The sequence below is a fragment of the Cynocephalus volans genome, chromosome 4 (assembly GCF_027409185.1).
Source record: "Cynocephalus volans isolate mCynVol1 chromosome 4, mCynVol1.pri, whole genome shotgun sequence".
Taxonomy (NCBI): Eukaryota; Metazoa; Chordata; class Mammalia; order Dermoptera; family Cynocephalidae; genus Cynocephalus; species Cynocephalus volans.
In genome coordinates, this window is record NC_084463.1 from 50158278 (window position 1) to 50175124 (window position 16847).

Genomic DNA, 16847 nt, shown 5'->3' on the forward strand with positions numbered 1-16847 from the left:
ACTGGCACAAGGTGGGTCCCTGTGTTCACTATCTGTGGTGGGCTGAATTTTGTCCCCTCCAAATTCATATGTTGAAGTCCTAACACCCAGGACCTCAGAATGTGGCTGTATTTGGAGAAAGGGCCTTTAAAGAGGTGATTAAGATAAAAGGAGGTCATATGGGTGGGTATTAATCCCATAGGACTGACGTCCTATAAGGAGATTAGGACATAGACAAGCACAGAGGAATCACCATGTGAGGACACAGGGAGAAGACACTGTCTACAAGCCAAGCAGAGAGGTCTTAGGAGACACCAACCCTGCCTACACTTGGATCTCAGACTTCCAGATTCCAGGACTGAGAGACAATGAGTTTCTGTTGTTTAAGCCATCCAGTCTGCAGTATTTTCTTATGGCCACATGAGCAAATGAATGTACGGTCATTACAATTAAAATCAGCATGTAGTATTTCTTTTCCTCCCAGGTTTTGGATTTCAGGAGCAAAGAGCATTTCTTGACTGTTGCTCTGGCGGATGAAGCTGGGAAGGGTGAGAAGGCTACAGAACTGTTGTTTGTGGTGTTTATCGTGTGTGGAGAAAGCCAGATGAATACAGTGGGGGCTGAAAAGAACAGAGGTGGGAGACAAAAAGACGGATTAGTCTGGCACTGGGGCCACAATCTTATTGGAACCTGGGGCCCCTGCTTTGTGAGATGTCCTAGTAATAAACATGCCATATGCTTGAAACCAGATTGAATTGTCATTTCTGTTGCTTGTAACCAAGAGTTCTAAGAAACAGAACACAACCTTTAATGTAATAGACAGTGGCTGGATCAGTTTATTCTAATAACTGCAGAAGATAAAGGACTTTAAATGAATGCATTCTAATTCTAGCACACATGGTGAGTCCCAGTGGCCAGTGCCCAGGGTTGTCCCATCAGAGGAAGGGCAGCAGCTGTGCTAGGGGTCCACTCTGACCTCAGGTACATCTGTGCCTATTGCGCAAATATAACAAAAAACAAAATCTCTCCCCAACCCAGAAAACCCCTCCACAGAGGGAGAAGAGAAAGAAAACCATTTTCTTTTTGAGTAAGCATTAAACCAGAACATCATGCGCATCACAGGCAACTCACTAAGAGACTGAAAAGATGAACAGCAACCTCACCCTTTCATCAAGTTGAGTGGATACCACCCATTCAGTACTTCAGGGAGGTTTTGCAATTCAGAGCCAGTGAAGAAAGAACTTTTTAAGCTAGCCGTAGTAACGCCATTTTGCAAGGCACAAAACATTACCCTGGTTAAAAGTCCCTAGCATAGGAAAAGTACAGCCTGAGGTTGAGACCAGATAACGAACAGGATATCTGTGGTTATGCACCTGGGCCCCGGCCCGAGGCAAAGGGCGGATAGTTCCCAGAAATAGACAAGTCAGTTAAAGTTTCAAGAGTGCCCCTCAGCTGTTTCAAGGACTCCCAACAGTTTCCAGGGTGCCCCTCAGCTGTTTCAAGGACTCCCAACAGTTTCCAGGGTGCCCCTCAGCTGTTTCAAGGACTCCCACCAGTTTCCAGGGTGCCCCTCAGCTGTTTCAAGGACTCCCACATAACCGAAGCTCACCCCAGGCCTTATTTGAACTGACCAATTAAACTCGCTTCTCGCTTCTGTACCCGCGCTTATTTGAACTGACCAATTAAACTCGCTTCTCGCTTCTGTACCCGCGCTTTTTGCTATAAAAAGGACCCAGGAGCTTCACTCGGCGCGCCAGTCTTCCAAAAGACTGTGTCGCCCGGGTACCCGTGTGTTCAAATAAACCTCTTGCTGTTTGCATCCGTCTTCGTGGTCTCGCTGTTCCTTGGGAGGGTCTCCCTGAACTGACTGACTACCCACTTTGGGAGTCTTTCATTTGGGGGCTCGTCCGGGATCGGAGACCCCCACCCAGGGACCACCGACCCACCAACGGGAGGTAAGCTGGCCAGCAGTCGTTCTGTGTCTCGTTTCTGTGTCTCGTTTCTGTGTCTAATCCTGTGACTCTGACTGTCTTTCTGAGTGCGCGCATTTTGGTTTCAGTTTGTTCCGGGTTAGTCGCTCTGGGAGCGAAGTGCGGGTAGCGAACAGACGTGTTCGGGGGCTCGCCACCCGGCAATCCTGGGAGACGTCCCAGGATCAGGGGAGGACCAGGGACGCCTGGTGGACCCCTTGGCAGAGGATTATTGTGTTTTGGTCTCACCGCGTCTCGGGAGGCGCGCTCTGCCATCGGACTCTTTCTTCTATTTCTACGGCACTCGGTCTCGTCGCCGTTTCTGGTTTCTTTTTGTCTTAGTTGTGATAGGTCTTTGCGTCGTCGTTCCCCTATTGGAAATTTTCGAGATGGGGCAAGGTGCCCTTACGCCTCTCTCCCTTACTCTAGATCATTGGAAAGATGTCAAAGCCAGGGCTCACAATCTGTCCATGGAGATCAAAAAAGGAAAATGGCAGACTTTCTGTTCGTCTGAGTGGCCCACATTCGGCGTAGGTTGGCCGCCAGAGGGAACCTTTGACCTTTCTGTCATTTTTGCAGTTAAAAAGATTGTTTTTCAGGAGACCGGAGGACACCCGGACCAGGTTGCCTATGTCGTGGTATGGCAAGACCTCGCCCAGAATCCCCCTCCCTGGGTGCCACCCTCCAGCAAAGTCGCTGTTGTTTCGGGATCAGAAAATACTCAAAGGCCACCTACAAGGAAGCCTTCCGCCCCTCCCCAACCCCCCGTCCTCCCGACACCAGATGACCTATTTTCTCTCTCTGAACCCCCACCTTACCCGGCGGCTCCGCTGCCCCCTCTGGCCCCTCAGGGAAACAGATCGGCACCAGGCCGAGCGCCCGGTGATCCTAGCCCTGAGGGACCGGCTGCGGGGACTAGGAGCCGCCAACCTCGCAGTCCGAGAGACGGCTCCGGTCCTGACTCCACCGTAGCTTTGCCCCTCCGAGCCATAGGGCCCCCAGCTGAGCCAAATGGCTTGGTCCCTTTGCAGTATTGGCCTTTTTCCTCAGCAGATCTTTACAATTGGAAGTCTAACCATCCTTCTTTTTCTGAAAAACCAGCAGGTCTCACGGGACTTCTTGAGTCCCTTATGTTCTCTCACCAGCCCACTTGGGACGATTGCCAACAGCTACTCCAGATCCTCTTCACCACTGAAGAGCGAGAAAGGATTCTTCTGGAGGCCCGCAAGAACGTTCTCGGGGATAACGGGGCCCCTACACAACTCGAGAACCTCATTAATGAGGCTTTCCCCCTCAATCGACCTCAATGGGATTACAACACGGCCGAAGGTAGGGAGCGTCTTCTGGTCTACCGCCGGACTCTAGTGGCAGGTCTCAAAGGGGCAGCCCGGCGCCCCACCAATTTGGCCAAGGTAAGAGAGGTCTTGCAGGGACCGGCAGAACCCCCTTCGGTTTTCTTAGAACGCCTAATGGAGGCCTATAGAAGGTACACTCCGTTTGAACCCTCTTCTGAGGGGCAGCAGGCTGCGGTCACAATGGCCTTCATCGGCCAGTCAGCCCCAGACATTAAAAAAAGGTTACAAAGACTAGAGGGGCTCCAAGACCTTTCCTTACAAGACTTAGTAAAGGAGGCAGAAAAGGTGTACCACAAGAGAGAAACAGAAGAAGAAAGACAGGAAAGAGAAAAAAAAGAGACAGAAGAGAGAGAGAGGCGGCGTGATAAACGCCAAGAAAAAAATTTAACTAGGATTTTGGCCGCAGTGGTAGGTGAAAGAGGGTCTAGAGATAGGCAGACAGGGAACCTGAGCAACCGGGCAAAGAAAACACCTAGGGATGGAAGACCCCCTCTAGACAAAGACCAATGCGCGTACTGTAAAGAGAAGGGTCACTGGGCAAGAGAATGTCCCCGGAAAAAGAACATCAGAGAAGCCAAGGTTCTATCCCTAGATGACTAGGGGAGTCGGGGTTCGGACCCCCTCCCCGAACCTAGGGTAACATTGACAGTGGAGGGGACCCCCATCGAGTTTCTGGTCGATACCGGGGCTGAACATTCGGTGCTGACCCAACCCATGGGGAAGGTAGGGTCCAGGCGGACAGTCGTAGTAGGAGCGACCGGCAGCAAAGTCTACCCCTGGACCACTCAGAGACTTTTAAGGGTCGGACATAGGCAAGTGACCCATTCCTTTTTGGTCATACCTGAGTGCCCTGCTCCTCTGTTGGGCCGGGACATCCTGACCAAACTAAAGGCTCAAATCCAGTTTTCCACAGAGGGCCCACAAGTAACATGGGGAGATCACTCTACCATGTGCCTGGTCCTAAACCTAGAAGAAGAATACCGGCTGTATGAAAAGCCGGCCTCTCCCTCCATCGACCCATCCTGGCTCCAACTTTTTCCCACCGTATGGGCAGAAAAGACAGGTATGGGACTGGCCAATAACGTCCCACCAGTAGTAGTAGAGCTGAAATCAGGTGCCTCACCGGTGGCCGTCCGACAGTATCCAATGACTAAAGAAGCCCGGGAAGGCATCAGACCCCACATCCAAAGGTTCTTAGACCTAGGGGTCTTAGTGCCCTGCCAATCGCCCTGGAACACCCCTCTGCTACCAGTAAAAAAGCCAGGGACCAATGACTATCGGCCAGTCCAAGACTTGAGAGAAATTAACAAAAGGGTGCAAGACATTCATCCCACGGTCCCAAATCCATACAGCCTCCTGAGTTCCCTTCCGCCTAGTCACACTTGGTACTCAGTCCTGGATCTCAAGGATGCCTTTTTTTGCCTCAGACTACACCCCAACAGCCAGCCACTGTTCGCGTTCGAGTGGAGAGACCCAGAAAAAGGTAACACAGGTCAGCTGACCTGGACACGGCTGCCACAGGGGTTCAAAAATTCTCCCACTCTCTTCGACGAGGCCCTCCACCGAGATCTAGCTCCTTTTAGGGCTCTCAACCCCCAGGTCATATTACTCCAATATGTGGACGACCTCCTAGTGGCAGCTCCCACATATGAAGGCTGCAAAAGAGGGACACAAAAGCTCTTGCAGGAACTGAGTAAGTTGGGGTACCGGGTATCAGCTAAAAAGGCCCAGTTATGCCAGAAAGAGGTCACCTATTTGGGGTACCTGCTCAAAGGGGGAAAAAGATGGCTGACCCCGGCCCGGAAAGCTACAGTTATGAAGATCCCTACTCCCACAACCCCCAGGCAGGTCCGCGAATTTCTGGGTACTGCCGGATTCTGCAGGCTCTGGATTCCTGGGTTTGCTTCCCTGGCTGCACCCTTGTACCCCCTGACAAGGGAAAACATTCCTTTTACCTGGACTGAGGAGCATCAAAAGGCTTTTGACCACATAAAAAAAGCCTTGCTGTCTGCCCCCGCCTTGGCTCTCCCAGACCTCACCAAATCATTTACTCTGTACGTAGATGAAAGAGCCGGTGTAGCCCGAGGAGTGCTTACTCAGACCCTAGGACCATGGCGACGGCCAGTAGCTTATCTATCAAAAAAACTGGATCCAGTGGCCAGTGGGTGGCCAACCTGCCTAAAAGCGGTTGCTGCAGTGGCACTCCTCCTCAAAGACGCTGATAAGTTAACCTTGGGGCAAAATGTGACTGTGATTGCTTCCCACAGCCTCGAAAGTATCGTGCGGCAGCCCCCCAATCGGTGGATGACCAATGCCAGAATGACTCATTACCAGAGTTTGCTGCTAAACGAAAGAATATCTTTCGCGCCCCCTGCTGTCCTGAACCCAGCTACCCTACTACCAGTCGAGTCAGAATCCACCCCAGTACACCAATGCTCAGAAATCCTTGCTGAAGAAGCTGGGACTCGACGGGACCTGAAGGACCAGCCATTGCCCGGAGTGCCTGCCTGGTATACAGACGGTAGCAGCTTCATTGCGGAAGGTAAGAAGAAAGCAGGGGCCGCCATCGTAGATGGCAAACGGACGGTATGGGCAAGCAGCCTGCCAGAAGGGACATCAGCCCAGAAGGCCGAGCTAATAGCCTTGACGCAGGCATTACGCCTAGCCGAAGGAAAAAACATCAACATCTACACGGACAGCAGGTATGCTTTTGCCACTGCTCACATTCATGGGGCAATATATAAACAGAGGGGACTGCTCACTTCTGCTGGAAAAGACATTAAAAATAAACAAGAAATTCTGGCTCTGCTAGAGGCCATTTACCTCCCTAAGCAGGTCGCCATTATCCACTGCCCAGGCCACCAGAGAGGAAATAACCCTGTGGCGGCCGGGAACCGGAGGGCCGACGAGGCTGCAAAACAAGCCGCCCTGTCGGTCAAGGTGCTAACAAAAACTACAAAGCTTCAAGAGCCAATCGAGCCTGCTCAAGCTAGGACCAAGCCAAGAGAGCTCACTCCTGACCAGGGAAAAGAATTCATTCAGCGGTTACATCAGCTAACACACTTAGGACCAGAAAAGCTCCTTCAACTGGCAAGCCGCACCAGCCTCTCCATCCCGAACCTCCGGTCCACTGTTCAAGAAGTCGCCAATCGGTGTCCAGCTTGCGCCATGACTAATGCGGCTACCACCTACCGAGAGACCGGAAAAAGACAACGGGGAGATCGACCCGGCGTATACTGGGAAGTAGACTTTACAGAGGTAAAGCCTGGCCGGTATAGAAACAAGTATCTGCTAGTATTTGTAGATACTTTCTCTGGATGGGTAGAAGCTTTTCCTACCAAAACGGAAACGGCCCTGACTGTATGTAAAAAGATACTAGAAGAAATCCTGCCCCGTTTCGGGATCCCTAAGGTGATCGGGTCAGATAATGGCCCAGCCTTTGTTGCTCAGGTAAGCCAGGGACTAGCCACACAACTGGGGATAAATTGGAAATTACATTGTGCGTATAGGCCCCAGAGCTCAGGTCAAGTAGAGAGAATGAATAGAACCATCAAAGAGACCTTAACTAAATTGGCCTTAGAGACCGGTGGAAAAGACTGGGTGGCCCTCCTTCCCTTAGCGCTGTTCAGAGCCAGGAATACCCCTGGCCAGTTCGGTCTAACTCCCTATGAAATCCTCTACGGGGGACCCCCCCCCATACTTGAGTTGGGAGAAACACTGGGTCCCGATGATAATTTTCTCCCTGTCTTATTTACCCACTTAAAGGCTCTAGAAGTTGTGAAGACCCAGATTTGGGACCAGATCAAAGAGACATATCAGCCCGGTACCATAGCTGTCCCCCACCCGTTCCAGGTCGGAGACCGAGTGCTGGTCAGACGCCATCGACCCAGCAACCTTGAGCCTCGGTGGAAAGGCCCGTATCTGGTATTGCTGACCACCCCGACCGCAGTAAAAGTTGATGGCATCGCTGCCTGGGTCCATGCTTCCCATCTCAAGCCTGCACCACCCCCGGCACCAAACGAGACCTGGGAGCTGGAAAGGACTGATCATCCTCTTAAGCTGCGTATTCGGCGGCGGAAAAATGAGTCCACCGGGTAAGAACCCCCACCGGCCTGTGATCCTCACCTGGAAGGTACTGTCCCAAACTGGAGAAGTTGTCTGGACCAAACAGGCTACCCAGCCGCCTTGGACTTGGTGGCCCGATCTTAAACCTGATGTATGTGCCCTGGCGGCGGGTATTGAGACCTGGGATATCCCGGGATACATAGCATCGGGCTAGGCCCAGATCAGACCCCCTGATTCAGACTACACAAAAGCTTATAATCAGATCACCTGGGGGGTCCCAGGGTGCAGCTATCCCCGAGCTAGAAACAGGCTTGCCGCTTCCCCCTTCTACGTGTGCCCCCGGGATGGCCGGACCCTTTCAGAAGCTAGAAGGTGCGGAGGGCTGGAATCCCTATATTGCAAAGAATGGGGTTGTGAAACCACGGGGACAGTCTACTGGGGACCTAGTTCCTCATGGGACCTCATAACTGTAGAACGTAACGATAGCAGTAAAAACTGTGACAACACCGGCTGGTGTAACCCCCTTAAAATAAAATTCACAGAGAAAGGAAAAAATTCCAGAGATTGGGCACAAGGAAGAACCTGGGGACTAAGGTTCTATTTGACGGGAAACGATCCAGGTGTACTGTTCACCATTCGCCTAGATATCACCAATATGCCAACTGTGGCAGTGGGCCCCGACCCCGTCCTTGCAGAACAGGGACCTCCTAGCAACAAGCTGTACCCAATGACTAGCAGGCAACCCCCCCCGCGGCACAAAGGAGCACTGCTACACAGAGCCTCCTATCACCAGGCACTCTACCCCCCACCACGGGTGACAGGCTCTTTGGTCTTGTACAGGGGGCCTTCCTAGCTCTAAATGCCACCAACCCGAACGCCACAGAGCATTGCTGGCTCTGTCTGGCCATAAGCCCCCCCTACTATGAAGGAATAGCCTTTTTGGGAGAGGCCAATTATACCAGCGCCGAGAGTTGCCGTTGGGGGACCCAGGGAAAGCTTACTCTCACAGAGGTCACAGGACAAGGGTTATGTATAGGAACAATACCTTCTACCCATCAACATCTTTGCAACCAGACCCTATCCATCAATTCCTCCGGGGACCATCAGTACCTTCTCCCCTCCAACCATAGCTGGTGGGCTTGCAGCACCGGTCTCACCCCTTGCGTTTCCCTCTCAGTTTTTAATCAGTCTAAGGATTTCTGTGTCCAGGTTCAGCTGATTCCTCGCATCTATTACCATCCTGAAGAAACTTTGTTGCAGGCCTATGACAACCCTCATCCCAGGTTTAAGAGAGAACCTCTCACACTTACCCTAGCTGTCCTACTGGGAATTGTGGCAGGTATAGGTACCGGCTCGGCTGCTCTGATTAAAGGACCTATAGACCTCCAGCGGGGCCTAACCGAGCTCCAGACTGCCATGGACACTGACCTCCGGGCCCTCCAGGATTCAGTCAGCAAGTTAGAGGACTCATTGACTTCTCTATCTGAGGTAGTACTCCAAAATAGGCGAGGCCTTGACTTACTGTTTTTAAGAGAGGGAGGCCTCTGCGCGGCCCTCAGAGAGGAGTGCTGTTTTTATGTAGACCATTCAGGTGTGATACGAGACACCATGGCCAAACTCAAACAAAGACTAGATAAAAGACAGTTAGAGCGCCAAAAAGATCAAAACTGGTTTGAAGGTTGGTTCAATAGCTCCCCTTGGTTCACTACCCTACTATCAACCATCGCCGGGCCCCTAGTACTCCTTCTTCTGTTGCTCATTCTGGGGCCCTGTGTCATCAACAGGTTAGTCCAATTCATCAATGATAGAATAAGTACAATTAAAGTCCTGGTTCTTAGACAAAAATATCAGACTATAGATAATGAAAATAACTTTTAACTCCGCTCTAAGATTAGAGCTATCCACAAAAGAAATGGGGGAATGAAGAAAGAACTTTTTAAGCTAGCCGTAGTAACGCCATTTTGCAAGGCACAAAACATTACCCTGGTTAAAAGTCCCTAGCATAGGAAAAGTACAGCCTGAGGTTGAGACCAGATAACGAACAGGATATCTGTGGTTATGCACCTGGGCCCCGGCCCGAGGCAAAGGGCGGATAGTTCCCAGAAATAGACAAGTCAGTTAAAGTTTCAAGAGTGCCCCTCAGCTGTTTCAAGGACTCCCAACAGTTTCCAGGGTGCCCCTCAGCTGTTTCAAGGACTCCCAACAGTTTCCAGGGTGCCCCTCAGCTGTTTCAAGGACTCCCACCAGTTTCCAGGGTGCCCCTCAGCTGTTTCAAGGACTCCCACATAACCGAAGCTCACCCCAGGCCTTATTTGAACTGACCAATTAAACTCGCTTCTCGCTTCTGTACCCGCGCTTATTTGAACTGACCAATTAAACTCGCTTCTCGCTTCTGTACCCGCGCTTTTTGCTATAAAAAGGACCCAGGAGCTTCACTCGGCGCGCCAGTCTTCCAAAAGACTGTGTCGCCCGGGTACCCGTGTGTTCAAATAAACCTCTTGCTGTTTGCATCCGTCTTCGTGGTCTCGCTGTTCCTTGGGAGGGTCTCCCTGAACTGACTGACTACCCACTTTGGGAGTCTTTCACCAGGTGACATCTGAAGTGAGGCCCATCTCCTTCCAGGCAGCTGGAAGATGGAGTGTTGTCATCACCTCTCGTAGAGTGACTGAGATGCAAAGGATTACTCAGAGCTCACGTATGCAGAGCACTGAGAGGCCTGAAGTGTCTGTCTGCAGGGAGAACTCCTTCAAGAGAGCAGGGTCCCAGGCACAGCACTGGGTCAGGTTTTCTCTCAGCTTTTATTGTACAGGCAAGAAAGTTTCAGAAGAAACACAGGGGGTTAATCAGTCATAGTGAAAACAAACTGGCTACATGACAATCTTCATTAAAGCAGGTGTAACTTAAAATAGTTCAAGAAGTTTACCATCAAAAGGAGTAATAGAACTAAGCTATGTGACATACAAAAACAATGAAATAATCACTATAGCAGTGCTTAGCTCCCTAAGAAACTCAAAGAAACAGCTGAGGGTAAGATGTGGAACATCCCCCAACCACTAACTAGCAGAATAGAATCGAAGGTTTTAGTTCACATACTTTCCCATTATTTAGGTTTAGCACCACCAAGGGCAACTGCCCCCAGAGCAATCACTTTTGCTGTGTTTCAATTCTCTTATCTACATTGAAGACTTCAGTCCTTTGAAAGTTTTTCTGGTTTTTCCCAATCTTAGCATTTCCATGTGTTTTTCTAAAGAGTTGGGCTATGACTTAAACTACAGGACTTTAGTCCTGCTAAACTAAGGACTTTGGTCCTACTATGCTATAGGCTATGGCCCTGTGAAATACAAGTGTTTTATTAATGTCAGTGTCCTCCACAAGGTGCTGTCTTCCTCGATGATTATGAAGGAGATCAGAGTGTGCCATCCCAACATATGCTATGAGTACACAGGCACGGGGATTATTTTGAGCTGAAGACAATTGAAGAAACCTTCTTGGAGCTTCCTTTAACTAAAAGCAGAAACGTTGAGAAATGAGGACTGCCGGAAATCTCCTCTCTAGGGGAGTTCTTATGGCCACTCAGAAGATGGAAATTCTGCACCAAGAAGAGTCTGTACAAATAATCCTTGCTAAACAACCCTTGTCTCCTATGCATGCCCTAGTCACCTTCCCATAATTCATCACCTGTTAAAAATGGTATCTGAGTGCCTGAGCCTAACAGCATCGTTGGTTTTTCCTTTTTCTCTGAAGCCTCCGTGCATGTAAAATTAAAAACTTAAGATGAAAAGTGCATGCTTTTTCTCCTGTTAATCTGGCTTTTGTCAGTTTACTTTGTAGGCCCCAGTTACAAACCTAAGAAGGTAGAGGTTTTTTTCCCTTCTCTACAATTACATTTCAGAAATAGCTCCAACTTCCTTCAGGATATATTCCTGAGGTGTCACACTGGCAAGAGGTTTGTTTAGCCATTAACAAGATTTACATACATTTGAATTTGAAAAAGACAGAGAATGGGGCTACTGGTTAGCTCAGTTGGTTAGAGCACAGTGTTACAGTGCCAAGGTCAAGGGTTTTGATCCCAGTGGCAAAAGAAAAAAAGAGAAGGACAGAGGATGAAGTTCTGAAAGAAAGGGTTATTTTGCCTTACACGGTCTCCGCCTGTTCCTCGTCCCCCCCCCCCACAGCAAAATGTGGATATTCAACAAATACTTGCTAAAATACTGCATCAGCCTAGGATTTCAGTATTAATGTTCTGTTAGGGACCCCTGGTTATTGGGCTGAGATGCTATCTTTCCTTTATGGTAAAACAATTGGAAACAGCCTTAATATCCTGAAAAGGAAACACTATAAAATCATTAAGGAGAATCAGAAAGCTCTTATGTATCCTGGTAAGCTGTTAGGTTTACTAAAAGACAGGTCAGACAACATATATGCACATTTCGGTAAAAAGTCATAATTAGATGGTTGTATATGCACCTCTTGAAAAATATACAAGAAACTCCATCTGAAGGGAAAATTAAGGGCTGAGAAACCCCCTCCAATTGAAAAAGATTCAATTTTCACTATATAAACTCTTGAAATTCTTAAATCTTATACCATTTCTATAGATTGTCTTTTTAAAAATAAATAAAATTTTGAAGTGAAAATGTCAGCCATGTCAATTCGGAAACCAAGTCTAAACAGTTACAAGGTGGCTGTCCCTTCACTGTGACGGTCAGTGGCACTCTTTCAGTGTGATGTTGCTCCCTCCAGCCCCCATGAAGTTATTAACATTGCAGAGAAGACGAAAGAACCAGGCACTCCTGAAAAATAGTGTGCTCCATTGAACGGAAAGGAAGACGGGCCCCCGGAAACAGGACAGCAGGGTCACGGCATCTGTGTTCAACCCTGACTCCTAGTCAGGAAAGTCCATTGTGTCGTGTAAAGACAAATCCAGATTGTGACGGGCTGAATGTCTGTGTTCCCCTGAATTCCCTATGTTGAAATCCTAACCCCAAGGTGATGGGGTTAGGAGCTGGGGCTATGGGAGGTGATTAGATCATGAGGTGGAGCCCTCATGAGTGGGATTAGTGCCCTAATGAAAGGGACCCTAGAAAGGGTCCTCACCCCTTCCACGATGTGAGGACACATGAAGAAGCTGCCATCTGTGAACCAGGAAATGACCTTGAGAAACTAAATCTGCTGGCACCCCATCTATGACTTCCAGCCTTCAGAACTGTGAGAAATAAATTTGTACTGTTTAAAAGCCACCCAGGCTATGGTATTTTGTTATAGCAACCTAAACAGAGTAAGACGACATAAGACAGATTAACAGGAGAAAAGCATACATGTTGCATTTTTATATGTACCAGGGCACCTTCACAGGAAAATGAAGACCCCGAAAGTGGTTCGGCCTACGTGTTTACATACCAGGTTGAGCAGAGTAGTGACTTGTAAAAAAGTAACTAAATTATATGAGGCTAAATGAAGATACATTTTAACAAGGTGTGTATTTTTCTCAGCCTCAAGTCCCCATCTCTGGTGATAAGAATCTTTCTTGTCTCCTGGTATAGGAGGGGCATGTTTCCCATGGGAGTCACGTCCCCTGCTTTCAGGAAGGAAACAGAAGTGCCTTTTTAAGTGCCTTTAGCTCAAGGTAATCCACATGCCCACCTGGCATATTTGGGGTGGCGTATTCTTTCCTCTGATGCCCAGCCCTCTTTTCCTTCCATTGTTTATTTTCAGGGTTTCCGCTGCATTCTGCTGGTAAACGCTCCACTCTGAGGCTGTCTCTGTAGCATTCAGGGGCTCAAAGAATTCAGTAAAAGGGGAACAAATGTCTACACTTCAGCTTACTATTCCCACGAGTAGGACCGGCAGGACAGCAACAAAGGCCCCAGTCCTAATTGTAATAGTTTCATATTTTTATAGAAATGATTCAAATTTTCCAGGTGAGACTAAATTGGTTCTCATGACAAACACTTGAAAGCAATTAACTTAAAAACATTCAAGCAATTGTTTCCTACCACAGAGGGCAGCGTTACTTGTTCTGTATTTAGAAGCTGTTTCCTGAGCGACCCCAGTTATATCACTAGGGGGAGAACCCGAGCCTCTCCTCAGTGCTCTCTCCTCTTCCAGCTTTTCTCAAGTCATCTTCTCTCTGCACCACCAAGTTGGTGGCATGGTATCTGGAGAGTGAGAAGGCATCCCCATGGGGCCCAGTGGGTGCATCCCTGTCCTTGGCCACCCTGCCCAGTTCTCAGCACGCCTCTCCAGCTTTGGGTCCACATGGTTTTGAGTCAAGGATTCACATGGGACCTGACATGCATGTTGCCTGCAAACCCCTGGACGCAAAACCCTTGCTGGGCTTTATCAGTCCTGCTGCGCTTCCTGGACAGGTCCATTTCTTTCTGCTCAGAATTAACACTGCCTAGTGCAGAGCTGTGCCCCTTCGGCACAGACAGTCCTGGGGATGTAACACAAATGTGTGTGTTGGAAAGGCTTCCTTGAGTACTATATTATTAGTCTGCTTCTGTTTATAACAGTCTCTGCGTACCGTTTTCTGGACAGTCCTTCAAGGATTTGTCATCAGCTTACTTACGTACATTCGAAAAGTGGAGATTTTAATTGTGTGCGTACTCATTTAGTTGCTATAGCGTTTGAATTGAGTCGGCAGGATATAGGCCGGGCTCAGAGGCTTCCAAATCCCACTATTGCATTCTGAGAGCCTCTTACTCACACCCCTTGCTATTCATAAGAGCACTTTTTACTATCATTGCTTCTACATGCAATACAAGCCTCCTTCACTCAACTGTAAGCCCCTGGAAAACCGAGTGGCCAGTGACAGTAGGGAATGGATTTTACTCTGTGTTCCCAGCACCAGACAGTGCCTGGCTTCCATTAATTTAATAAAGCCTTTAGTGAATAATTGTAATTTGTACTCAAGAAAGAAAATTCTTACATCTGTATCCTTACAGCCATTCTCAAGCTATCCCGACCTAAACGCCACTATTGGGTTCCTGGCTAACCAGCCTGCTGACAGGATTTCTCCTCAAATTGATTCCTCGCCCCTCATCCCCAGATTATCAGTCTACTTTGCAGGCCTGGGAAGCCTGTTTCAACGTGCCGGCATGTGGGCCATCCATGCCAGACACTGCTCAGGAAGTTAACTACCCGGGGTAGAGCAGCTCCTTCCACTTAGGCTGTTAACACGTGACTCTGGACTTTTGGCCTAACTGGAGATGAGGTGAGAACACACACGCCTCTAACCAGCCCCACAGCAGATGGGCCACGTTAACAATGCGCCCACTCACTAGGCTTCCAACCTAATTGACACTAAGGGGAGTTAGCGCGCGCCTAACTAGGGTGCCGTCTGAACAGATGCTCCAGTTCGTGCAGACAACTAGCGGGGCTCGTAACCTAATGGGCATGGCTGAGTTACCGCAAACACCTCATTAGGTTTATTACCTACCTAATTGATAAGCGAACAGAGAGGACAGAACCGGCTCCGACCGCCGAAAGAAGCCCCCTGGATGCCCGGAAACCCGCTATGTTACAGCCACTTTCTGTACCAAACGGGTGGCTCTGAAAAGAGCCTTTGGAATGACAGGACCTCAGGGCGATCGCCCGTGGAGCCTAGAAAGGCGTCCCGCGGAGGCGGCGGGCCAGCTGCATGTCTTTGGGCATGACGGTGACACGCTTGGCGTCCGCAAACAGCCCCACCAAGTAGGACTCGTAGGCCTCCTGGAGCGCCATCATGGCCGACATCTGAAAGCGCAGGTCTGTCTTGAAACCCTGCGCGACCTCTCGGATCAGCCTCTGGAATGGCAGTTTGCGGACCAGCAGGTCGCTGGATTTCTGGTAGCGGCGAATCTCGCGTAGCGCCACCGAGCCGGGCCGATAGCGGTACGGCTTCATCACACCGCCGGTGGCCGGTGCGCTCTTGCGGGCTACCTTCCCGGCCAGCTGTTTCCGCGGCGCCTTGCCGCCGCCGTTCGACTTCCGCGCCTTCTGCTTGGTGTGATCCATGACCACGAGGGGACTCCCGCTGCCTCAGCTCCAACTGGCGCTGAGCGCCTCAGCGCTCTCGCTTTTATAGAGCCCGCAGCGCTCCCATTGGTTGGCCGCCGCGTGGCGCGACGGCGGGCTATGCTCTGATTGGCTCTTGAGGCGCTCATGCTGGGCGGCCTCTCTTTATATTCCCACCTCACAGTCCTGGCCACGACAGCCGGCACCTGCGTGTTGGGGGTTGTTCCGGGTAAGCCAGAGTGCTGGACGTCATCACTCGCTTGCAGGCTCCGTCATTTAGTCTCAGCGCTCCCCTTTCTCTCCCTCCTCTCCATGGCTGGAGCCTGTGAAGAACCCTCCAGAAGCTAGCACAACACATTCTACCTTTGCGCACTGACAATGTTGAATTTTCCCCAGCAATGAGATCCTGAAAAACAGCCACAATTAAAAGAAACCCCCAGCCCCTTAAGACCTGCAGAGAACCCCCTTCCCATATGGTCCAAAGGAGGCTCATTATGCTGAGGAGTTAAAAACATGCCTTTCTGGGGTCCACGGTTTAACTCTGTTGGTTAGCACCTGGTGCTGGTAACACTAAGGTCTATGGGTTACAATCCCCATACTGGCCAGTTGCCAAATAAGTAAATAAAAATATGCCTTTCTGGCATATTGACTATTTTGAGGTAGAGACACTTGAGCGTACACACGGCAGCACACGCACACCCAAAACAGCAGGTGCGTAAAGATCGCTTTGACTTTTGTGCTGTTTCTTAAGAGCAGGAGATGAAAGATGCTCTCCCTGTATTGGCAGGAAAGTTACATCGTTACCAGCAAGGACAGGAAGTTGCAGCCCAGGGAAATCTGTGCAAATCTCGTTAAACTAACCCTTAGTGACTAGGAAGACCTAGTCACTTTTACACAATTGCTCTTCTTTGTTCAACCTAGTTTATGAATACTTAGATCTAGTCACTTCTCACCCAGTTAACCACCCTAGCCCAAGCCTCTTTGCCTTATCAAATTCCACAACTTACTACTGTTTGTCCACCTGCTCCTTTGGGTCTTCATTTCCTTATAAAGGCTCCTGTGACATGTAAAATTCGTGAGTAACCGGCCTTCTTTCCGGGCAGGGAGTGCTTGTCAAATTGGTATTGGCATTCTGATTGGCTGACATCCCACAGGCGTTTTATCCAATTAGAGAGCCGAACTGGCATCAGCTAATTTAAATGTGTGATTTCATCCAATCAGACGCTAGCTTTATCTAAGTCCTCATTTGAATATGAGCCATATAAATAGGGCCATTTGTGCTAATAGCTTTTTCAAGTTAATTGCTATCTCCACCTGCAATATGTTTCTGCACCCGGGAAATGTGACTGTGAGTGTGGGCTGCTGTGCTTTCCCGGTAGTCCCCTTCAGCAAGGCACACAAGTCCTTTCACACTTGGAATCTCTCTGACTTCTGCTGCTGCGTCTTTCTTACTCCATCTGGAGAAAGTCCTTTGCTTTTC

At 49.5% G+C, this 16847-nt stretch overlaps 2 protein-coding genes across 2 annotated transcripts; one reads left to right on the top strand and one right to left on the bottom strand.

The window, feature by feature from the left end:
* Window positions 1-2338: 2338 nt before the first annotated feature.
* Window positions 2339-11576, top strand: LOC134376123 (uncharacterized). Its single transcript, XM_063094788.1, is given in 2 exon segments — window positions 2339-7377; window positions 11492-11576. Coding segments are annotated over 2 exon segments (5124 nt in total).
* Window positions 11577-14974: 3398 nt separating this feature from the next.
* Window positions 14975-15367, bottom strand: LOC134376124 (histone H3.1t-like). The gene has a single exon (XM_063094789.1). The coding sequence runs from the start codon at window positions 15365-15367 to the stop codon at window positions 14975-14977; it is 393 nt and encodes a 130-aa protein (XP_062950859.1).
* Window positions 15368-16847: the final 1480 nt, after the last annotated feature.

Excerpts from the sequence above, each read along its gene's own strand:
- LOC134376124 (XM_063094789.1), bottom strand. The coding sequence starts at position 15,367 with ATGGATCACACCAAGCAGAAGGCGCGGAAGTCGAACGGCGGCGGCAAG.